At 37.9% G+C, this 26,500-nt stretch overlaps 1 protein-coding gene across 1 annotated transcript in view; it reads right to left on the bottom strand.

The window, feature by feature from the left end:
- ANKFN1 (ankyrin repeat and fibronectin type III domain containing 1) overlaps positions 1-26,500 on the bottom strand; it is a 202,220-nt gene that overhangs the window by 150,848 nt on the left and 24,872 nt on the right. Inside the window, exon 3 of the mRNA XM_072403319.1 lies at positions 9,467-9,661. Within this exon, the coding sequence (XP_072259420.1) occupies positions 9,467-9,661 (195 nt within the window). The remainder of the gene's footprint in view (positions 1-9,466; positions 9,662-26,500) is intronic.

Genomic DNA, 26,500 nt, shown 5'->3' with positions numbered 1-26,500 from the left:
GATTCAGGACGCGAGTGTACGCGCGCACTCGAGCCCCGGACCGCGGTAATCCGCGATCGCTGGTCGCGCGTATTATCGCGCTTCCCGCGATCGCGGATTTCAATGATGAATCAGGGCCACTATGTTGCACCTACACAACTTGTATATGTAATGACCTAATATGATTCACCACTATTGTTGTCTATTGTTACAGATTAGCAAATCGTACACAAAAGTTTTAATTCCAAATTTTTTTAGCAAAGGTTCTGTCCATAAACTTGAAAATAGATATTACAAGAAAAGCACTGAAGCACAAATACTGCCATGCAAACAAGGGGCACAGCTTGTATATTCACAGAACAAAAATAGCTCCTCCATTGCACATGCTGTAAAAAGAAACAAGGTTTTCAAACATTAGTATAAGCATTAGTTTAAGTTATAATGGTCACATCTGCATGCAGTTAAAAAAAGAAACGCTTGTTCATTGCTGTTAACAGAAAAAGTTAGAGTATCGTTTGTAGTGAATCTTTCAGAGTTGAAATATTTGTGACTGATAGAATGAGCCCAAATACTCAGTATATAAAAGTTTAAAGTCTTCATTTTTCAAGGTGTTTCTGTGTTACAAGACACCTCTATGCGAAGTTCAAGATATCTCTTAAGGATCTTATAGCCTTAAAACGTACCTGAACTCAACATTTACACTTCACGTAGACAACCCTAATATGTAAAGGGAAAATGGTATTTATTGTGCAACACCCTTTAAAAAATAAAAAAAGAGTGTAGTACCATTGGGGATACGTACGCCATGCATCCCGGGAGGCTCTGGGTGCTCATTCTGCGCATGCCCAGAATGGGCAGCACGGTGGCTCAGGGGTTAGCACTCCAGCCTTTGCAGCACTAAGTCCCAGGTTCAATTCCCAGCCAGGACATTATCTGCATGGAGTTTGCAGGTTCTCCCCATGTCTGCATGGGTTTCCTCCCACATCCCAAAAACATGCAGTTAAGTTAATTGACTTCTCCCTAACAATTGACCTTAGACCATAATATTCACATATGGCTATGGTAGGGACATTAGATTGTGAGCTCCTTTGAGGGACAGTTAGTGACACAACTATGGACTATGTACAGCACTGTGTAATTTGATGGTGCTATATAAATACTGTATAATAATAATGCCCTAATCTCAGACATACACAGAGGGGGCATTTTTTTCTATTAGGGAAAGGGATGCTGATCTCACGCAAGAGCGGTGAGATTGTTTCTCTTTTTTCCCCCTTTACAGCATGCTACGCCACCCAATATTACACCTGCGCAGTGCAAGATCGGGTGATGTGCCAAGAAAACTGAGGAAGAAGAAGGAAGTGGACAACGAAGATGGCGGCACCCGGCGCACAAAGAGGAATACCAGGAAGCAAGACTGGATCGCACAATGGAGGGACCTGCAGGATTAAAGGTAAGTGTGATTTTCTTGTTTTTGGTTTAGTTCTGCTTTAAAGTAAAAAAAAAAAACTGGGTGCATTATACAAGCATAGCTTTCTCATAGGTTTACTGTAAAGGATTTTTAATTCTTCAAGGTCTAAATAAACAGCATATTCTAACCCCTCCATTTATTTAAAGCAAGAAAAGAAAATGACAGAGGAGAACATAAAACCTTACATATATCAAGAGAAACAAAATAAAGATTTGAACAGAATCCTCAAAAATTACAAAGATCAAATATAGTAAAAAATATGAGAAATAGACAAAGAGAAGGGTTTTTTGGCAAACAAAAAATTGTAATAATGATAGTTTCTCAAAATACAAAGAAAACGTCATCACTCCTTATTTCTAATTAACATTGGTATTTGTTACCTACTATGACATAGTACTATATGTATATATATATAAATATATATATATATTTATTATATGTCATGTTTGAATATATTATGATTGTTTCTGTACATATTAATCAGTTACACTAATCTATGTGCATTATTAAGTTATCATATCTGTTTGTTCTCTCATATTTATTGTATATTTAGATGCTACCAAGTATTTGTGTATCGCTTCACTTAACGTATCGCTACCCCTGAGGAAGCTTACATCAAGCGAAACGCGTCAGGTTTCACGGCCTTACGTATGCGAACCTTTGCAACCAATTACACATAAGGCATGCTAATAGATGGTTATTGTGTAATTTACACTTGATCTAACCTGATTAATACGGATCCTACTGTGAAATCAGGGAACAGTGAATATTTGTTTTTTGTATTATAATAAACTATCATTAATACCATTTTTTATTTGCCAAAAAAACCCTTCTCTTTGTCTATTTCCCACATCTTTGAACCAAGGGTTGGCAACAAAGTCCGTTCGAGGCAATATTCAAATATATCAATACATGAATACCTCCTCTTCTAATTACCAGTAACAGGAGAGGCCCATAGCTGTAAGAATTTAGGGACAGGGCCTTCATGACGGGGGTGGGAGGCCTAGTCCAGGGGTGTTAAGGGTTAATAAAATGTATTAAGGCTAGAGGGGGCTGTGCTAGTGTGGAGCGTGGGGTAAGAGGGATTAGGAATAGGATAAGGGGCTGGACAGAAGTGAGAGGCCCTCTTTTAGAAGAAAAAGTTTCCCGCCCACCCACCCCTTTTATAGGTATAATTATAATTTGGAAGTGTGGTTAATTTTAGCGGTTGGGGTCTTGGAAGGCAAGGATCCAGTGCATAGTAAAGTGGTGGAGTTTGGAAGGAGGGGATCCTCTTTGGTGGAGTCTCCCCCTTTATGGTGAATGGATGAATATGGCTCCTGAGGCAGTGCTGGGTGGCTAGGGGCCAAGGTGGAGGTGTTGGAAGAATTAAAGACCGGTTTGATTAAGAATAAGATTAGAAATTAGGAGGTAAACTATAGGATAACTCTCACTTATAAAAAGAACAAACATGTTAATAGATAAGCAATGGGGTAAGGAATCTAGGCAAAGGATCTAAACTTTCATAGAGAATAATGAGAAGACGCACCTAGTCTGTTGTGATATGGGGGTTGTGTTATAATTAATATGCCGATTTGAGCAGAAGAGGAAATGGGGGGAGAGGGCTTTTTTATTTATAAACATTCACCCATGCTTTAAAGTTATGTGGAGGGTTAAGTTTAGGATTGGGGTTTAGTGGGTTAAATTAAGCTAAATCATTATATACTGTGCTTTTGGAAAATACATTTTGAAGGAATTAGGGGAAAGGTACTACAATTAAAAATAAAATTGTTAATATGACTTTCCAGTGTTAAAAACTTGCTGTTTCATATTTGTAATATGTATTTCATTTACAGATTTGTAGCTCCTTGTACTGTACAGGCATGATTTTAAAACCTAATCTCACGGAGAGTTACTGTTCACTACCCTGGCATGTATGTTACTTATATTGAACTATTCACATTCACAATATTTTTAAAGAATTTGAATGCTTTATGCTCCATGAAATTAGCAATATCATATATAACCCACACGGACTGAAAAAAAATCTCATTTAGTCAAAAAATTTTGTTTGATACATCCAATTAGCTACTGTTACTGGAGACAGACAAGCAGTGGTCTGCATTGGGTCAAGATGACGTTATGGTTTTCATCAGAAAACAAGCGAAGGAAAGTTGCTGTAAGGTATCAGTTGGGTATATGGTAGACAGATTTGAAAAGGCAGCTTGTTCTAAGAACTAGAGAAAATGGACGAGTGGCCTAAAGTGTGAAAGCACAGAGGAGCTTGTTCTGAGCATAAGCCTGCTGGGCAGAGCTGGAAAGGTGTCTATCCCTTGCCAATGAGGACCACCCAGAGAGAGAAGACACGGTATGCATTCTGAAGGCTTGCTTCTCTCTCTCCAGCTACTAATTAGTCACTCCAGAGACACTTTACATTCAGGATAAATGGAACTTGCAATGCAAACCCTGCATATCTCCGGCACTGGATGGCCTTGCATTCCCACCATGGGCTGATGTCAGCCAACATTTCAACGATTACAAGTATGTGTTTTAGTGGGAAAGGGATAAATTAGCATTAATGTCTTTTTCAATTAGTGCGTTAAAAAAAAGGAGGGAGAGGAAGAATTAGTTATGTGTAGGCACACGTTAAAGAAGAATCTTCAGTTCTTGTTATAACTGGGTTGTCCAACCTTTTCACATAGAGGGACATTTTTTTAGTGAACTGCTAATCATGGCGGTCAGTATTAAAATGTGTGCCGGAGTAATTCCTCTGTAAAACAGAGACTTATGGATAAACTCTGTAACACTCAGAATATTTGCTCCTACCTTTAAATGCATGGGCTTTTAGTAAACTCAGTTGGCTAAAAAAATCCCTGTTTACTACTGGAAACATTTCTTGTATTGATGCATATATCAGGGAAAAATGAGGGGCATAATGGCCAGGAGTCAAACAAATTTCTATGGCTCACAAAGAAAAAAAAAACACAGAAAGGGAAGTGGCCTTGATGTCATTTGAGTTACATTGCGGTAAGTTCCCACTCAGAGTGGATCTAACTCTTTACAGTTTGACTCAGGTTCTGTTTTTTAAACAAAAGGTAAGTGTATGTTCTTCTTTGAAGCCGTATTCTAATACATATACTTACTTGTTCTCCAAATAGACCCATTCGTTGGATATTTCCACTTCATCCTTGGTCATTGATGAGTGGGAAGGAACTCTCTGCACCAGTCTCTCCCTGTTGAGTACTTACTGTCAATAATTGCCCTTTCACCTACACCAGCGCTCGCTATAAACGTGCTTACTACAACAATTCATGGTAAACTTCATTCTCAAGCAACAGGAAGAAGTGAAGATGGTGGCACCTACTCCAGGAACCCAATTGTTTTCTTTGGCAAACTTCAGAAGCCTCAGTGAATGCACTGCAATGGTCTTGATAAGCCTTGATTCACTTCTCATTGTAGACACTTTTAGGTATTTGGTTATCATTATTACAAGAGACCCCAGAGATTGTATCCCTTCCAACACAGATACATTATGCACGCACCAGAAATTCAGAAAACACAGCCTTGGCTAAACTACCCTGTTTCCCCGATGATAAGACACTGTCTTATTTTTTTTTTGAAGGCCAAAATATGCTCTAGGGCTTATTTTCAGGGGGATGCCTTATTTACCCATGAAGAAGACTACAGTACACAGTTATTGTTCATGTGCCATTCATGTCCACTTCTGATCAATCTGTGCCAATCATTGTCCCCTTCTGATCAATCATGTGCCATTCCTGTCCCCTTCAGATCAATCATGTGCCATTCATGTCCACTTCTGATCAATCTGTGCCAATCATTGTCCCCTTCTGATCAATCATGTGCCATTCCTGTCCCCTTCAGATCAATCTGTGCCAATCATTGTCCCCTTCTGATTAATCTGATCCATTCATTGTCCCCTTCTACTGTAATCAATAATATACTGTACCATTTAATGTCCCATTCTAAAGCTTACCGTATATAGAGTGGTATTGCTCACAGCAAAAAAAAACCTGTCTGAACTCCTGAACAAACTCCTGCAGTCTCCGTTAGGGAGGGATGAGGGAAGCTGCCTGTGTTTGCGTGGGCGGAGTCACGTGTGTTTGCGTGGGCGGAGTCACTTCAGTCCTGTCACTTCCTCTTCATGAAGAGGACGCACGGAGGAACCACACGGAGGAACCACACACGGAGTCACCCACCGCACCACGCGATTCTGGTAAGTAATCGGTGGGTGGCTTATTTGCGGGGGGGGGGGGGCTTATTTTTCATTTTTACCTAAAAAGGGGGGGCTGTCTTATTTGATGGCCCTGCCTTATCATCGGGGAAACACGGTACCATTCCAAAATGGTACATCATCTGTAAATTCTCATACAATTCACTATTCCATCTTTAGTCTTCACTATTCAAAAAGGTTATTAAGCTTAATAATAAATTCATATAGAACCGTAAATGTTTATGGCTCTCAACACTCTATTTAGCCCTAAGCAGGGGTTTTGGCTCTTCCTTAACAGTGCAAGTACAATATAGCTATGTAATTCACCCAATTAGTTCACTGGTGAAAAGAAATAGTGCAAACTCTTAAACTTCACCTCCTTACTAGGATTCAAGTTTCTACTACACAAATGTCTTAAAGGGATGCATGGTGGGGATACTATGGCCTCTACTATTTTCTGGCAGGCTACTTGTTTTTGGCTAGTTATACACCCTTTGGGGAAATGCAGCCTTACCCAGCTGGTCTGGTATAAAATACAATACAACTCCAGCAACTTGCCCATACAGATATCCTTCATGTCTTTACTCCAAAGGAAAGGCCAACTGTGTCAAAACATAATTCCTCCCTATTTCATAATGGTAATGCCATGTTAGGTGTTTGGAAAGACTTGCTATTGCATTCATTACTGTCCCAAGCCAGAAAAGTATTGGCTCCCTACTGGATGTCTCCCAACAACCCTTGGTCTGACCATTGGGTGAAATTATAAATTATGCCTTGTCTCAAAATCAGCTATTGATGCTGTGCTAGATATTTACAAAAGCACCTGTGTTTTGTGGAAGGATTGCCGTGCTGTGTAAAGAAAAATGGAGGCAAACAGCGAGCAGACACTTAGGCCCTGATTTAATAAAGTTCTCCAAGGCTGGAGAGAATACACTTTTGTCAGTGAGGCTGGGTAATCCAGCAATCCTGGAATGATTTCCTAAAAGTCAAGATTCTGTTATCAAATGTTTTCAATCCTGTACCAGTTCAGTTCCAGATTTGCAGCTTCACTGTTGAAAGTGTATTCTCTCCAGACTTGGAAAACTTTAATAAATCAGGCCCTTAAAGTGAGCTTAGAAGTGAGCACCAGGATCTGTTATGCAATATATGAATGCCAACAGTGGGTTTACATCAGCCTTCATTTCTAATTCTATAGCTCCCTAGTCCCAGATTCCTGTCCTGCATGTTAACTTAGGCTTGTCAGAGCTAGAAGCACTTCTGCCTTGCAAAGCACCAAACAACTATAAAAATACAAAAACATCCCTTTATAGTAAGGGAGCCCCAAAGTAACCGTGAGGTGGTGATTTCTGTAACAGCACTGACTTCAATGTCACATAAGGACCTGCACAGCAAGACTTTTTAAAAAATAACTTGTCAATACTGTATCTACATAAATATATGGACAACAAAAACATGGCACTGATAGAAAGGGAAGAATTGAGTGTTCCCACAAAAAATATGATCTGTTGTGTCCAAACAAAGTAAAACACAAGCATGAGCAGGTGACCAATTTGCCCCACAAAATGTTCCAGTATAACTTGGGTGTATCTTTAAATCTGTAATTTCAAGTATTTTGTTTGGAAACCCTAGTGTAAGACTGTGCCCAGCTCTGTCTCCTTAATCTGTTTTATTATGTATTTTATAAAAGCATAAATAAAATCTTGTTATTATGAAAACAGTCAGGCGGTGCAAGTTTCTCACACTTCATCGGTGTGAACCGCAACACAACATGAGCGCCCCACACTTCATCAACAGAGAGGCACAACAAGATCTTTGTTGGCCACATAGAATAAATATCACTTTCCAATCTGGCGGCAGAATATTATGCATGTTGGCTGATATGGTCATAGATTCTCTTGCAGTGGAGACCAAATTTATACTCTTATTTAATAAGACACTGGAAAGAGTAATAATGACTTGCAAAGCGTATAACCTCCAAAGAAGACTCAAATTCTATGTAATACAAACCAATTTTATGTAACCATCTATAGCCAGCACAATGAGAACATACGTGTCAGGAAAGCTTTATACTCTGTCCATTGTTTTAAAAGAAAAAAGAAAAACTCTGGTGCAGCTGCTCTCAAACTAAAACAAGGCACCTGAAGGGGCTAAGGGGCCCAGAACTAAGGCACCTAAACTAAGGGGCCCAGAACTAAGGCACCTAAACTAAGGGGCCCAGAACTAAGGCACCTAAACTAAGGGGCCCAGAATGTAAAATCCACAAATAGAAAATCTGAAGAGAGTGCCTAGCAAAGCAATACAGACGGAGAACACAACACTTATACTCAGCTTTCTGGTGACCAACTCTTACCACTGTTTGGTGACTTCCCTCTATTCCAGGGCTTGTAATGGATCTATACCATGATATTGTCTATAACACGACCTCCACCCCACCTGATGTAGGATGGAATATCGATGTCTGTAGTAGTACATAGATCCATTGCTTCTCAACGCTGGAGAAGATTTAAGGTAGGATACACACAGGCCAGATTACCATAGTATGTCACAGCTTTCTGTTTTGTGAGTTTACTTTTGTGTGTTATTTTATTTTAAAATGAACTAAATATAGTATACCATGAGGAATATTTCCCGTTGTGGGATCAGCAACAGTTTACAAGATGTTTGAATGTTTCATTGGTTGGACTAAGGTGTTGTCGGGTATAAAGTGGCTTGTTGTGTGGTAAAGCTTCTACACCGATGTGGCACTGAGCAGCCTTGATATACAACAGGTAATAATATTCCATTTAAGAATAATATTAGGGATTGCTGATGATTCCCATTTGAATGTTTCTACTGGCTGCTCACAGTAAACATAAGGAAGGTGATGGAAACATTTGATAAAAGTATTTTCAGTATGTTGTCCGGTAATAGAAGTTTCAGGTATCTATTGACATGAAGGCCTTAATACCATCATTTTGTTACCGGACTTTTAGTATACAAGAGAAAGAAAGAAGTCTGTTGTGGGTGTATTTGGAAATACGGTATTATATTTTGGCCTCAGCATGATAACTGTTTAGAAGAGTTAGAATTAGGAAAAAGACCGAACAAGTTTGGCTTGTTTGGAAGGGGTTCCTGGAAAAAGCCTCTTCTTTCTATAAAGAACATGGCAGAATAACTTTGAAAGATTTGCAAAGCTGCATGTGAACAACCGACTTGAAAATAACTCATATCAACTGTGAAGCATGGTGTTGGAGGGCAGTAATAATTCGGGCTTGTTTTGAAGCCACCTAGCCAGCTTGCAGTCATCGGGACAGATTTATTAAAGTTCTCCAAGACTCAAGAAGAGGGATCCAGCAAACCTGGAATGTATTTCTTAAATATCATTTGATATTAAGTGGCAAATGTTTTTGCCTAGGACTTGCTGGATCACCCAGGTTCTCCCATGATAGTCTATCTTCTCCAGTCTTTGAGATATTTATTAAATCAGGCCTATTGAGTCAACCATGAACTCCTTTGCATACCATTCTAGAGTGTAATGCCATCTGTGTGACAGTAAAAGCTTGTCGAATTTGGGTCATGCATCAGGACAATGATCCCAAAAACTCCAAATATACAAAAGAATAGCTGATATTACATGGACAGTCAATGTCAAGACTCCAATCTGCTAATGGTGGTTCTACAAGCTTTTTAACCATAGATACTTTTATTTACTGCATGAGAATATGAAATTTCAATATCCATAGCCTAGTCACAATTCTAATTTAGGTCCATCAGAGCTAACCTATAACCGAAACATATTTGTTGGTGGTTTAATATATTCTACTTACTTGCATGTTCATAGCCAGTCTTCATTCTTTTGTACAAGCGGTATTTCCATTCCCAGGACTTCAGCTGTTTCTCCTTCTCACTGCTGTCTATTCCCAAACCTTCATTCTGTATCTTGGCCGTCAGTTCATTTACTCGCTGCTGGGCTTCCTCCACCAGCACATTCAGATGCATCGATCTGTTCTCCAGACTCACAACTGCACAAACAATAGTTGACAATAAGTTGCAAAGTGCTGTTTAATAATTTACATTTATTAATATTTTATTCCGATCAACAATAATTAAACTAAACAACAATGTGCAGCTTGTTTTTAGCAGCTCTGACAATAAGATGAATAATTGTAAAATACATTTATATATACCTATAGATTTTTGTGTTTCTTACAAATTGAATGCATGTTTTTCTGTATTTGTCATATGTTTATAATAAATTTAGGTATTTCAAATAAAACCAACCAATGTCTTTTCTTTTACAGTTTTGGATAGTTTGAGGAAGGACTAGAATGTAACTGGTAATATAATTATCAACCAAGATGTTTTCCTACCCTAATGACAGACAGTGAATATCTAAAATTACTTTTATTGCACTTTTTGCCTCCAGCAGGGTCAGACTATAAGAAGATGATTCTGCCATAACATTAAAGATTAACTGACATACAAACTTAGTATTTAGAAATTTTAGTTTTGTTGTTAGAAATAGGAACACTACTAAGAGTATTTGCACAGACTACAGCAAACCTAATTTGTCACGTTTTGCACATACTGGGAATATTTACTGCTAAAAACAGAACTATTTCCAAAAATGCCTAGAAATTTTGTTTATAATTATCACAGAATAAGTCAGCAGTTATTGACATCTTTTTCCACATTCAAACGGAGATCAATGCTTGGCTGCAAAATGATTGAAACAAGATGCTTCGAAAGAGAGTTTTATGGTTCAGCTACACAAATTACTTTTGGCTGTGAAACTGTTCATACCGACTGCCAAAACTCTTTCCTATAAAGTTTATAATAGAGAGTGGAGGCAATGGAAGGACTGAGGTTTGACTGATCCAGAACAAGCATTCCGCTGTCTTTGAAGATCACACTTGATCGGGCATGGGTGGTGCAAATGAAAGATCACATACAGAATTATAAGAATCGGGGGAACATTGAAGGTATGTATGTGTTTTATGAACTAAATGGTGCTGTAGTCTATCCCACAATAATAATGTAATCCTTTGTGAATTTAGAACAGTCCCTTTAGACTATAGATAGGATAACACATTCAACCATTTATCTGGATTCGAAGTACATATTGTGCTCTCTTTTTTGATTACTTTCTTTCTATTTCATAGAAATGATTTTGGCCATGTTTCCTAATATGTACAAAGAGAGAGGAAATGGGAGACAGGAAGAGCTAGATCTGGGAAGATGAGCTAAAAAAGAAATAGAAGAATGTGAAATGACCCAGGGATAGGATATGTGGGATAGGAAGTGTTTTGGTAGATCAATGGGGTAAGAGCTAGGTGTGGAGAGTTAAGTTTAAAAGAAATCAGAAGATGCCGACAATGCAGTAATTGATGCGATAAAGCATCCTTCAAATCTCACAAACTCTGCAGGGCTGGATTTAGGAATACATTCTGTCTTTTTAATCCACTCACAAGATCAGAAAACAACTGACCAGAGCTAGGATTGCGGACATGAACAGTAGTGAACCACTAGAATTCTGGTTAGGCACTTTTTCATAAAAGCTGATAGATACCTTTAAATGTAATATTTATAGGGAAATGGGTTTGAAACATCCAAAAAGAAGATAAAATGACACATAGGCAATCATCTTTTAAACTGTGCATGCTGAGACTTTTATTTTTAATTAATGAGCAAAGATCTGAAAAGATACCTAAATATATTCCAAACCACCTGACCCCTATGCTGTGCTCACCAACTAAGATCATTTACTGCAGTCAGAATAATTCATAGCTGTGTCACAATCATTCGGCTCATTTGACCCCATGCATTGGCAACTTTTCAGTTATCAAAAAGAATAAAAGAATACAAATGCAAAAAAATAGTAAAAAATAGTAAAAAAAAAAAAACAACTTTCCTGAAAGTAAGGATAAAAATATCAGATGATGGAAGGTATGCTGTGGAATTCGAACAGGGCAGGGAAGAGGCCCTTTCCTCTTTACTAATGTGGTCAAGGTATGAAAAGCAGAGGATGGAATGTCTGAAAAATGGAACTTTGAAAGTGACTGATGGAATTTCTTTGTGCATAAGTCCATATTTTGTATAACAAAATCAACAAAGTCTTAGGGTGTGATATAAGCCACTGGAGTGCTTGGAGGTGGTCAAAGCAAAAAAAATCAAAACCAGACAACAGCTGACGTAGATTATATTGGCCTTTGTTGATGACAGATCTGAAATGTTGTTTACTTGGACCTTGAAGGAACAAAATTACAATATGAAAGGATATATGTTTAGTATCTAAATCTGGAAGATAATTATATTTCCTTGCTCTTCAGAGCAACCTCGCAAAACAGGTACAAACAAAGGAATTAAAATAACTTACTAGGAGAAGGCCAAGAAAAGAAAAATGTTTTTCCATCTGCAGAATTAAATCTCACACAATTGAAACACCAGTTTCAAACTATATAGAGAAGTTGACTGTTACAGGGGGACCCAAGGTTGTGGTCAGCAGGAGAGTATTGCTAACGGACGCCTGTTACAATCAGAAATAGTCCAAGATCTGGGGCTTGTAGTAAGACATTTCACAAGTAAAGATTTGGGGGCTATCCGTGTAGGTTAAGGGGACTTCATGTTCCTTCCATGCTGGGGTTGGGTAGGTGACTAGGTTGTATTGGTAATCTATAGAGCAGCAACGTGAAGCCACCAACCTGCTCATGCAATGTGCTGGGTGGCTAAATCACAAGAGAAAGAAAATTTCTTTTTTTAGTTCTTTATTTTAGTTTTATTTCTAAAAACATTTTTTGTTTTGGGGTTTAGATATATTGTAAGACGTTAGTCTGGGATTTAACTTTAGGAATTGCCTTGCACAGCATGAGTTAAGCATTTGCTACCTGAACTCTAAAGAACACAGATTTTGCAAGTTCTCAAGACCTTATTTGGTATAACAAGATTATATAAAACTTATGCTTATAATGCCAGATATATCAAGATATAAGATCTGATAAAGGAACTGGTCTTATACTGGTGCTCATCCAAGAAAAAAGTCATTAATAACATTTACTTCAAAGCGTTGTTCAGAAAAACCCTTTGTACCTTGTCTAAAATATCAAAATTTGAAACATACGCTCTTTTTCAAGAAATAACTTTGTAAAGAAATTGTCACAAATTGGATTCCATATTTAAATTCTTTTACAAATATTACACCAGACATGTAAAAAGGAAAACAGGGATTAGGTCTTTTCACACTTGTAGGGGAAAACCACGCATCGGCCCAAAGGTGCATAGAAAACTTCTGCTTTACACCCAGGAGCGGGACAGCACAGTAGGTGAACATTTTGGTTGCCCTTGTGGTTGCCGTGCAGTCCTTCCTACAAAAGAGGAAAAGCAACTGCAGGTCCAGAAGCAACTTGATTCCAGGAACTGCTCTGCGATCCATCACAAATACAGCAAATACAGCAAACAAAATGTGCAAACACATGCATAAAATGGTTTGTAACAACAAGAGCAGTTGGTGCACAGGTAATTGAGCCTTTGGTAGAACACTGCAGTCAAATCCAAGTCTGAAATGGCAATGACATGTGTGGGCAAAATCTAAAAATACATTTTTGGTCAGCTCTCCAATGCATGCACTTCTCCTTGTTAGGCCTCTTTAAAAATGCTCCTCGTACTGAAAATGATCCTACCAAAAAAGTAGTAAAAATCAGGTTTTGTAATGAACTGAACAATGTTACTGCTGCAATGAAATTTTCCTAGGTAGCGTTGTCAGCCCTGCTTGAGTTCTCTTCTATTTGATAATTGTCAGCAATATTCCCTTTCTTATTTCTATGACTGGCTATGGCTTACATTCTCATAACTTCATCCCATACCAGCTATCTGCTTTTATTCCTCTTCTGATATAAAATGTTAGGAGTTTGCTACATTTCTGGATCATCTGGAATTTTTCAGTCCTTTTAAAATTGGGTAAATGCAAGTTTTTTGTGCAATGTTTTATTCTTACGTACATTTAATTCTAGGTTATGGATATTACTTTGCAGGCAGAGTTTACTGCTATAGCGCTTCTAATTGGAAGTGTCATCTTGTCACATTCTCATTTTCATAGACATTGGGGAAATAAGGAGAATAGAAACCGTGGACATTCACTGAAGGGATTACTGCTGCTCCTTACATATCGATTGGCTATTTAAATGGTGGGCTTCGTTACCCAAAAGGGAGGGCTGCCAGAAGTGCTGTTGTGTTTCTGCTGGTAATATTTCATCAGTAGCAGTATAATTAATATATTTAGTACTAGATGCCGTACATAACTTCAGAAGTGAATGCTGACCTGTGTATATTAGACTTTAGACAGGGAACAGACAAGAGCGGGGGTGAGGATGCAGCAGAAGCCAATGGTGATGCCACTTTTAGGACACTTTCATTGGAATCTGGGAAGGTGCCCACCAAGCAAAGTCATAAAATGTGCATAGAATGCGCACCCTACATACACTTCTAGAGGTCCACCTAAAAAACAGCATTACCACTTTTCAATGCTATTCTACCAGAGGTTTAGACACTTTAAATTAATACAATAAAATTTTTATAACGTCAAAGATTTTTTTATTCACATATTTTATTCTTCCATTTTCCCTGTGATCTATCATTTCATCTACACCAATAATGAAGAGTTTATATGCATGTATTCGTCACACATCTGTCAGCACATAGTGACAGTAGAGTGTATAGACTTTTCTTTAGAAGGCGGATGTACCAGCCTGTAAGACACAAGAGAGTTTGACACATTTCTCATCCAGAGTACAAAAGAAAAAAATGAAATAGATGACTTGGAAAGTGAGACAAGGCATTAATGCATACACATTGTGGAATGCCTCACTCGGCACCCTCATTGAGAAGGTTAGAGCTTGTTTGCACAAGGTAAAGTTTGGACAAGGTACATGTGTGCTCTTGAAACTTGTAAAACGTTGGCAGATAAGAACCATGCTGGCCACTTTCTCCCACCTATAATAAAATCTTCATCTCAATTACAGTTGAACACTCGGCATACAAAAAACATAATTCAATCCAGATTTGTAAGCATTAAAATTATTATATATTCTAAATATAGTATATATTAAATATACTTTGTGTTTTAGTTTTGTATAATCCCATCCCATGTGAAGCAATATTAAGGATAGAAGAGAAAGGAATAGCACAAGGTTCTGTTTGGAGCTTTGCATAGTGTTGTAAGTCTAACGTTATGAACATGATTAGAGAATGACAAAGTCCATAGGCATGTCACTAGCTGTCCCTCATAAGGGCTCACAATCCAATGCCCCTACCTCAGTCATATGTTAATGTCTTTATTCATGTTAATCTCTAATTCAGTCGAAGGTCAATTTGGGGGGGAAACCAATTACCCTAACTGCATGTTTTAGAATGTGGGAGGAAACCGGAGTACCCAGAGGAAACCCACACAGACACGGGGAGAACCTGCAAACTCCATCTATCTGTCTCAATTATCTCTCATACTACTTGTAAACATGTAAACTTTTGAAAGAACTGTTCAAATGGTGCAAACAAAAAAGTTGTTGATAATTTCAGCAATTCAGAGCTTCCCCTGCCCATCCTTATCTTGAATTATTGAGTAATATGTCTCAGGCAAGGACAGGAGATAGGGAGGCATTTGGTAGTTTAGAAAAGCTGAAACAATTTAGCTTGTAAAAATATGTTATCAACCAGCAGCAGGCAATTGGGGGCATTTTTGGCAGATGAACGGGTATTTTTAGTACTTACAGGGTCGTTAACAGTAATAAACATGATGAAATGTGAATAAATTGCAGAGAGCCATTAAACTGGAAGTCAGAAACCGGGCTATGATGTCAGACATGGGTGTTGGATCAAAAGGTTTGTTAAATATTAGAAACCTTTAGGTCGATAAGACCAATAGGAATGTATTTATTTGGACACTAGCCTTCCTTTTACATGCACTCCTGGTGATGTCAGAAAAGAACTGCCACAGTTGTATTATGTGAACACCAACCTTAAACATTAGCTCATGCTGGAGTGAGCGGAGTTTTTTTCATACAGAACATGTAGATATGATAAGTTTTCTGCTAGAGCTGCCCCGACTCTCTGGAATGGTCTCCTTGTCCTATTTGGCTTGCTCCTTCTTTCTGCTCATTTAAAAGAGCACTCAACACCCATTTTTTTCAAACTTGCCTACCCATCTTCTTTTGTCTTTGGAAACCCTCACTACTTCCCACCATTACATACCTCTCCTCCTATTGTGTAAATTCCTACACCTACTAGATTGTAAGCTCTTTGGGGCAGGGTCCTCTCCTCCTGTGTCACTGTCTGTATTAGTCTGTCATTTGCAACCCCTATTTAATGTACAGTGCTGCATAATATGTTGGCGCTATATAAATCCTGTTTGAAAATAATAATAATAATTAAATGATTCCCCATAAAAGCAGCAATGACTGAAATACTTACCTCTTCTGTAATGCTATCGGCTGCACAATTGCTTTTTTTTACTAGAGGTCACCAGTCCTTTAGGTTAAATAATACTCAATATCATTTATTCACTTTCCTCTGAGTGCAGGACATAATGCCGCTCCATTCACAGTACAGTCCTGCAGAGAATGGAGCGGATTTTACATCAATGCAATGTTATGCTAAGCAATGTTATCCGCATTAGTAAGGAACTGGCCAGCGTCATCACAATGTGCACCAATGAGGAACAGTACCTTGTGTGCCACATGAATGAATGAATAATTGTTTAATAAATACGCAGGATATGCTTCCTTTTTAGTAGTTCTTACAGTGACTTTACCTCGCTGATCTTAGTACAAGTCTGTGGGTCAGATATACAAAGACATGAATACAGCTCAATTGGTTTTCCAACAATCTGTATAAAAGAAACATCTTTGACAGCTAGAGGTGCTCACATTACTATCTCCTAGAACAAAGTTTTTCTAGGGGTTCCTTGAGCAGTTTGTGCCTCTCCGGTGACACCAATAATCTTTTTGGCTATCTGTAATGGTGACATTCTTCCCAATGGCCGCCCCACTGATATACTGTGATCTGTGGATATAATGAATATATTCGGGGTTCCCTGAAGACCTAAAACTAATTTCAAGTTTTCCTCTATGTTAGAAAGGCTAAGAAACACTCTTCTAAAAGTTTGGTAAAAGTCCAATAGTCACTAGTAACTTTAAAAATGTGGAGTATTGCTTGTTGTTATTAAGCTTTCTATTGTCATGATAAAGCTAAAGGAAGATCAACAGCCATTAGAGAAAATTTAACCACCTGAGCGTTACACTGATGTCTAGATTTCTGTACCAAAAGCGTTACACTGTTTTTCATGAATTTTTTTTTTTTAAATTGTAGACCTGTAACTTACAGAAATATGTCCGAACAAGGGTTCTAGTAGATATTATGAATATAAAAAATGTTTGAAACACACAATCATGTAAAAAAAAAAAAAATACTTTTAATAAAATTAAATAAAATACACAAAAATCAGCTTAAACAAGAATACATAAATAAATGAAAAATACTGAAAATGTGATAATTCGGTATACTGTATAATAATATATTTTTCTAAAACACCTCCCTAGTATCCAACCGTCCAACGTCACATACCTATAGACAAAACCACATAAATATATGTTGTATTATTTTGTATTGGATTGGATACAGGACTTTGTATTGAATCCAATACAAAATATTTGAATTTCCCGCTACGACCCCCATCGACGGGCCGAGGGACGCGTACGGGTATTCTAATTCTTTCCAAACTTCTGTACTTCCATGCAAAAAGTGTTTAATTTAATAATAAAAATTTTTTTATAAAACATAAAAAAAACTTTAAAAAAAAAATCTTTAAAAAAAAGTTTAAAAAAAATAGTGTATAATGTAATGTACTGTAGCCTATATAATACAATTATATATATATTATATAAGGATTTCTTTGTATTGGACTCAATACAGCTTTTTTGTATTGAGTTCAATGAAAAGGAACTCAATACAAAATTTTGAATTTCCCGCCCCGCCTCACTCCCGCACCGACGCATGCAGCGACGTCACCGGGAAACCCCGGTGATCGTCACTGCACTCGCCGGATGAAGACAGAAGAGGACAGACGTGTCCGGAGGAGCTGCGGGGAGAAAGTGAGTATTTTTTTTTTCGATCAACGCTGGATCATCGCAGCGGGGACCAGGTAAATGATTGGGATTTATACGGTGAGAAAAGTTCGGGTTTATCAATTTTTGCAAAATCAATAGACCCGAACCAAGGTCATGTTTACCGGCCAGGTGGTTAATCTGTGACTGCGATATTCTTAATCACATGTTTAATGTTTATCTCTGGTTACCACAATGTTCAGCTCCACTCTCTAACTATACTATTGGTCTAATTGGAGCCCAGCTGGATACAACCAACGTCCCTGATCCAATTACTAACTTCGGGTACTTGTCGTGCACTTCTGTGTACAATACTAACAAGAGGTACTGCACCTTCGTCAGAAGCTTCCAGCAAGGCCATACCAGAGACCAACATAACTACCTCCAGAACAATGTTTGTCAACCAGGATATCTCTGGGAGTTGCTTGAGCAATAGAATATTTGTGCCTCTCAGGTCAGTAGAAGTGACACCAATTATATTTTAAGTTATCTGTGAGGGCCACATACTACCAGCAATGTAGGAGGCATACTTAGATTGTAAGCTCCTCGGGGGAGGGTCCTCTTCTCATTTGCAATCCCTATTTAATGTACCGCACTGCATAATATGTTGGCGCTATATAAATACTGTTTAATAATAATAATAATAATAATAATAATAATAATTATCATAACTTCCCACTGACTACCACAATGTAATGTGAGCTGTGAATATAGTAATTATAAAAGGGGTTCCCTGAAGGCTTGACAGCTATTTCTGGGGTTCCCCCAAATTAAAAAGGTTAGGAAAGTCTGCACCTGAGCCTGTACCTACATGTGATTTGTATTCTATCCTACCCATGGCTCTGCACATCTATATTTTCCTCTAGCCAGCACATATTTTAACATTTATCAGGCGTCATTAAAGCAATCAAGTAAAAAGCTAAAAGAAAATCAAAAGTGACCAAAACATGATAAATTTAGAAATATCTGAAAACTGTGTACTCTTTGCAAATCAAGTACAGATGCCTTTTATTTAGTGAAAGCTATTTAGAAAATGCTACTACTAGAAGCAATACATTTCCAAACATTTAAAATCATCTTCTAAAAGCAAAACAAGTCTGAAAACATTTTTTAAAAATACCTTACAACCGACCCCCCCCCTCCGCAAGCCTTCTCTATTTACGCATGAGGTCAAGGAATAAAATCAAAAATTGAGTTTTTCTTTCACTGCTGTTTAGAACACTTGTGGACTGTGTATTTAAAACACATTTGTCATGGCTAATGAATGTTGCCCGAGCCGTCAATCACAGACTCTATTAAATAGTGTCACACTTCTTCCAAAAAAATAAGTCATGATCTGTGACAGAAAAGTAAACAAATAAATAGAAAACTAAAAGTAGGGGGAGAGAAAAAAATACAACTCTTTCACAGATTGCTTATAGTGCAAAATCCCCGGAGGGCGTTAAGGCGGTCCAAGAGATAATGCAGCACAGTCTTGCAGTAAGTATAGCGACACTGAGGCCTTTGCATGGAAAGAAAAAAAAAAAGCTCTCCGCTGGAAAAGGCCGGCTGTATTATTAGCCTGAAGGTGCAATTTCCTGCAGTCTCCCAGATTGACATCAGCTGTAAATGCTGTTAATTTAACTAACTTTAAATTAATGGCATGGTGTCCAGGGGCTACCTCCTGTGGCTGCTACAAAGTTTCATTATAATCTTGTTTTACGTCTTAAAGAGATGGTGTCTCGGTGTGACACCTCAGCCGCAGGTACGGCACACAAAATGCTGGAGTTTTTTTTTTTTTTTACTCGATGGTTCATTTCAAATTTAGTTGAGTGCACACCAATCATTAAACTAGTTATATGTTGCAAATTAGTAGTCTCAGGGGGACTGCTTGCTATTTTGTAACAATTAAAGGCATGCTATTAAATGGAAAAATGAGATTTACCCAATACAAAATTTGAAGGGACTTTGTTAACACAGAATTCCTAAAACCTGGAACAGACTATTATCTTTGCACATTTTGTGTCCTAATATTTTGCCATTTTCCTGCTCTCCTTGGGGTATTCTATACTTCAGGAAGTGCCAATATCTGCTTCACCTGCCACATACTTGAAAGTAGTATATTACTACTACAACAAATTAAATATTATTACAAAGTATTTATATAGCACCATCATATTACACAGCACTGTACAAAGTCCATAGTCATGTCACTTACCGTCCCTCAAAGGAGCTCACAATCTAATGTCCCAGCATAGTCATATGTCATCTAAGATATATTTAGGGAAAAGCCCTAAAGCATGTTTTTGGGATGAAACCCACACAGACACGGGGAGAACCTGCAAACTCCATGCAGATAGTGTCCTGGCTGAGATTCGAACCTGGGACCCAGTGCTGAAAAAGCCAGAGCGCTAACCACTGAGCCACCGTGCTGCCCTTACCAAGGCCTGCAATGGTTTCTCTCTCACTTTCACACTCGATAATTTGGTTTACCAGGACAAATACAGACATCAATAAACACAAGGGCAATATACCTTCACCACCAATACAAGTTTGGCTTTCACAGTCAGTTGCAATCTCAGTTTGGTAATTATTATTTATTATTAGTAATATTCTTATATAGAGTCAACATATTACACAGCACTTTACAAAGTCCAAAATCATACCACTCGCTCAGGAGCTCACAATCTAATATCTCTACCACAGTCACGTGTTATTAGCAGAGTCCAGTTTTTGGGAAGAGGCCAAATAACCTGACTGTGTGTTTTTGGAATGTGGGAGGAAACCGGGGTACGCAGAAGAAACCTACACAGACACGGGGAGAACCTACAAACTCCATGCAGATAGAGTCCTGGCCATGTATCCCACCAATATGTAAGTTATTGCTTTGAACTTCATCTCAGTGCAAACATATAGAACAAGTGATCATTCAAATCAATTACACTCGTTCTTTAAAGCCAAGGTGTACAGAACCACTTTGAGTTGCCAAATTGTAAAAAATTAAAATCATTCAATAATTGTAGAAAATAACAGAATTTGCAGATTGAAATGAAAAAATAAGTTATATAAATAACATTAAAACAACTCTATATGTTGATTTACATTTTTTCTTAAAATTTAGTTTTCTTTATTATCAGGCACATACAGGGCTAATGCATTATTTTTTTTTAGATATGTTTGAATGATATTTTCCCTATAATTTAAATTGTTAAGAAAGGACCAAGAGACAATTTTCAGATTTGTAAGAATGAATTTCCCTTTCTATCCCATCCGGTCGCCAACACAAATTTCTGCACAGCTGCATTTATCAACAATTTTGAAGGTAATACACTTTAACAATATTTACCTGTTTACATATTTGTTATGACTAACTTTTAGCAGAAGTTCTTTTTAAACAATACTTCACAGACTGTTCACAATACCTGTATGACAATGCCTAGGCAGGTTGGCCTACACTATAAAGAGCTATTTCAGCCTCCTTTATTATAGAATGTATGTGAATGCCTTTTTAGTTTCTTTACGTATCTACAGAAAAAAAAATCACAAATTTGCAAAATACAACTAGTCGTCCACAAAGTTCTCACAAGAATTGGATTTCTGACTTGTAACTCCAATCTAGAAAAAGAGAGGGCGGGGGGGGCTGGGTACATATAACTTTGTAAATTCAAAAATAAATATATATAAGCCTGTAAAGGTATAAACATGGCCTGCTAAATTATACTTTCACTATTCCTTTGTGTCCAGATAAAAATGAAAGAGTCAAATTTTTTCCTTATACAAAATAAATAAGTATTTTCTATACAACAGATAATTAAACAAAAATGATTAAACTAAAATTGTATTTGTTACATAAAGTTCTAATTACTGTGACAGCTATTTTTGGAGGTCTCAAAGCCTATATATATTGGCGGTATCATAGAGTACAGAGAATGGCGCATCAAGCAAATAAATGCCAGGAATGAGGAATGAATACGTAAAAAATAGAAGGATTGCCCGAGTTCATTCCTGAAATATCTATTCACATGAATACAAAAAGAATCCGAGGAAGATCCTCTTAAAATACAGACAGCACATACAAAATACAAAAGCAGCTTCACCGGAGAGTCCTAGAGACATTTTCTAGAATTTACTATCAAGCAGAATTTCCTAAAGAGCAAAAAATTTTTGACGCCTTACATACTGTGGGATTCGGCTTTATTTTTTTTCGGTGACCATTTTATTGGAATAAAAGGAAATAACAATTACTTTCTAATAAATAAATTAAAAAATCAGTGAACTGAGTTATCCAGCTTTACTGCACAAAAAAGAAATCAGGCAGTGGCCCCTGTCCAGCCACCCAATGTGTTTCTGGTCCCAGGCTCCCCAATTACCAGGAAGGCCCTTGAACCATAGTGGGGGCCACCCTCTCCATTGCAAAATGGGTTTTCTTTCAATTTGTCTACATACCTATACAATTACAAACTCTATGCAGAACCCCCTCCCCTTTTAACTATAGGATTATTTACATTTAAATTAATCTCTACTGAAAAAAAACTTTTGTAAGGTGTCATCGGAGTCCCCCCCCCCCTTTCAGAAACGATAGTGTTCGGCTCTCGGATGGAAATTTAGGACAATCGTTTTTATCAAGCATTTTCAAAATACAGAGATACGTAAAGGGGCTGCATCTGCTAAAATAGGAGTTGTAAGGCTGTCTCTGGTCTCAGCACTTTGGCCCTGATTTACTAAAGCTCTCCAAGCCTGGAGAGAATACACTTTCTTCAGTGAAGCTGGGTGATCCAGAAAACCTGGATTGAATTTCCTCAAATTATTTTCTATTTGCTAGCAAATGTTTTGATTCCTGGACCCGATCCATTTCGGGTTTGCTGGATCACCCAGCTTCACTGATCAAAGTGTATTCTCTCCAGCCTTAATAAATCCGGGTCTTTGAATCACTGGCCCAGAGTAAGAATTCAGATGAAATTCACAATGGAGGCAAAACTTTTGATCTGCAAACTCAATTCAAGCCTGTATATCACAAAATATTAAAGTCATTCAATCAGTATGACCGCTATGATACGGAAGGATTCCCTGAAGGAGAGCTCAGCTGTGGCAGCCTTAATATTCTCTCAGTACAAGTTCCCTTTAATAGCAGATAAAGCTACGCAGCAAGCATTGCAGATGGAGTTCAGCTATGGCAGCCATGTTCCTCTGTTTTAAAGCTGAATTCTAGCCGGCCTCTCAAACCTTCCTATATTATTATTATTATTATTAATATTATTATTATTAATAAACAGGATTTATATAGCGCCAACATATTACGCAGCGCTGTACATTAAATATCCTATATTTCCTCTGTGTAGTGTTCCTTAGTACTTTTTGTTTGTTTTTTAATTTACACCTTAATCCTGTACTGTGTATTCTCCTTCTTCATTCCTATGACTTCATTAGAGCCTATGCTAAGAAGGAGTCCACCGTCCTTGCCAGTGATCAGTGGCAATGTCAGTACAGGGGGGCAGGGATAGCTCGCTCTACTGCTCTCACAGCTCAACAAAATCTCTTACACATTGGGGCAAAGGAATATGAGTTTTTCATTCACAAAGGTGAATAATCACTTTGCAGGGCATAATTTTGTTAGCTTAGTGAATGCGGGGAAAAATCACAAAAAAAAACCCAATCATGTGCAAGGAAATGACTGGAAAGTTGAAGTAAGCAGAGCGTCATGTCATTTACTAAGCAAAGAAAACTAGAACAGATCACTTTGCTATGTGAACAAGCCAATAAAGTGAACCAGCCCCTATGGATCAGCACAATCCCAGACACACTACACATTCATTACAAAAGTAAATGCCCATAAAGTAAGCTAAAACTAAACTGACTCACACCGAGGGCAAAAACCTGAAAAGAGAGGGCTGGGGCAACATAGATAGGGAGGAATGGGTTGTATGATTCAGTAAGTCCACCTAGGAAATAAAGTGGCCTTGACACACTTGCTGCAGATTCTAAAGCTTATTGTGTTGTAATATGCAGGAAAATGGCTTTCAGCACAGAAAAATCTGGAAAAAGGTAACGTTGGGGTTTAGTGAACTTTGCAATTTTAACTCTTCCACTCTCCATCCAAAACAAATAAAAGTGCTACAGTTAGACTGAGTCACACATATTATTGCTAATGTTACTTTTTTTCATTTAGAATTATTGATATTTTAAAATGTGACCCCAACATCTCAGGACACTGATTACGGTGATAATGCCACCCATGCGTCAGGTAAAGTCTGCACACTACAAGAATGTTTTCTTTTTCTAGGAGAATTAATCTGAAAGCTTTCTGCTGGGAACAAAGGGATGAGCTAATATATTAGTCTTGAATGTGAACTGGACAGCTAGTGCCAAGTCCATGTTTGCAAGTTCATAGTGAATTTATTACAAGAACAGTGTGCAGCTAAAGTTTCTGTCCCAGATGAACCTGTACAACATTAAAGCAATTTATTTAGAGAACAAGTATCTAAATTAAATAAGTATAGGAAAAAGGCCAGATTTCAAGCCATGGCTACGACTGAAGATCATATGGGAAGGGCCCACATGGTATTAGCAAAACAATGAAGTCTATAGCTCAAAGCTTCATTATAAATCTTTTCCTTGAGTGGGGTAGGACTACATAGTCAGTGTGTAAAATAAGGAGATCACCTCAACACTTGGGGAGGAAAGTTTCTGAACTTTATGTGTTCTTTAGTTCAGGGGTATGCAACCCAGGAATCAAGACCCAGTAGCTGGAGAATTTATGGGGTCCTGCCACAACTTAATGATACTGTAGAAGGTAGAGTGGGGAAAAAGATTCATCATTCCACCATACATCATTACACAAAAATGAATTGTGTAGTACGGATATGCTCCAATGGTGTGTCATTATTACACATGGCAGGTATAAGTGCGTATTGATGTGTGGTGGTTTGATTTTCTTGATGCTGCATCTGATAAAGGAGTAAAAGGTAATTGAACACCAGAGGATAAAGCGTTATATCTTCACTTTTGGCATCATATTGCATCTTGGGGTCTCATATTCCATCTTGACAGGAGGAACTACACTCTAGGGATGAGCGAGAATGCCTCTGCCTGCCTCCTTGAATTTCGGAGAACCAATTTCACAAAACCATCAGAAGATTGAGGAAATTATAACAGGAGGATTTACAGGTGATTCACAGGATTCCCTTGGAATCCTCCTGTTTGCCATCCCCGGGGCACTAGAGGTTAATTAATCTCTAATGCCCGGGGATCTTCTCAATGAATGTGACTGTGGCGGCATTAATTAACAGTGTGCAATCCCTGGCACTAGAGGTTAATTAACCTTTAGTGCCCCGGGGATCGCACAATCTTCTCAATGAATGCAGCCACAGCTGCAATCATTGAGAAGATGCCCGGAAAAGGAGAACCTCATTGACATTGTAATATAAGTAACTCTTACAAATGATATGTTACAGATACAAATATATCATTTGTAAGAGATACTTATATTACAATGTCAGGAGGTTCTCCTGTGCTGGGCATCTTCGTACAATACAGGGTACTCTCTATTGTTGTAAAAGATATACAAATTTACATATAATGAAAAACTATTAAAAATAATAACTTGAATGTACTATTTATTTAAATTTCTTTGTTCATACAAATGATTTATTGTTACTCTATGACACTTTTTTTACAGTAAAACATTTGAAAATAATTGGGTAAGCAGTTGAGGTAAAAATTTACACTTATAGCTTTTTCTGGGGTGTTCAGCACAATCCCATCTACCCTGATACCGTCCTTCCATGACGTTCAAATCTTGGTGGAATCGTTCACCTTGCTCATCACTGACTGCACCAAGGTTTTCCAGGAAGTTGGAAAGATGGCTATGCAGAAAATGCACCTTGATGCTCATATTGCAACCAAGCATTTTGTAACTCTCCAAAAGTTTCTGGACAATTTCTGTGTAATTATTTGCTTGTGTGTTTCCAAGAAAATCCTTGACAATGGCTTTGAATGATAACCAAGCATTCTTTTGGACTTCTGACATTGCCGAATCATCAAACACACGGGCCTTTATTTTTTCAAATGACCGGCTAGGAAATGCCAACATGAGGAACTTGAAACAGTCTCCTTCAGTTGGCAAAGCTTTAACAAACTGCTTCATCAGACCCAGTTTCATGTGAAGAAGGGGGAATATAATATTCTTTCTATCAACAAGTGTCTCATGTAGAATGTTTAGATCACCTGGTTTTAGGGCAGATCTTGGACACCAATTCCTTTCCACCCAATGCCTCTCACAAGCTCTGCTGTCCCACATGCACAGATAACAGGGATACTTGGTGTATCGGCATTGCTGACCAAGAATGAAGCATGACATTTTAAGGTCAACACAGATGAAAGAATTGTGTTGGTGATATTACAACAACTCAATGACTCTCTTTGTGTCTGCATATTCTTCACAAGCAGAAACTGAATGGCCAATTGGGACTGACCCAAATATATTGGCATTGTGAAGGAGGACACACTTTAAGCTCCGCTTTGAGCTATTGATGAATAGTTGCCATTCAGTTGAGTTATAGATTGGGATTCCCAATTCCTCCATTAAGCCAGGTATGTTATGGCAATACACAAAGCCACTGTCAGCTCTAAAGTTCGGCAGAAATGCAATTTCTCTGGTTCGAAAGTACAATACCTTTGTTCATTTTTCATATAAGTTTATCTCACGCAGTCTTGATGCTTGGAGTTCTGAAGCCT

This window comes from Pyxicephalus adspersus, chromosome 3 (assembly GCF_032062135.1).
Source record: "Pyxicephalus adspersus chromosome 3, UCB_Pads_2.0, whole genome shotgun sequence".
In the NCBI taxonomy this organism is placed as follows: domain Eukaryota; kingdom Metazoa; phylum Chordata; class Amphibia; order Anura; family Pyxicephalidae; genus Pyxicephalus; species Pyxicephalus adspersus.
The sequence above is the reverse complement of the archived record's forward strand: the minus strand, read 5'-3'. Positions and strand labels throughout refer to the sequence as shown.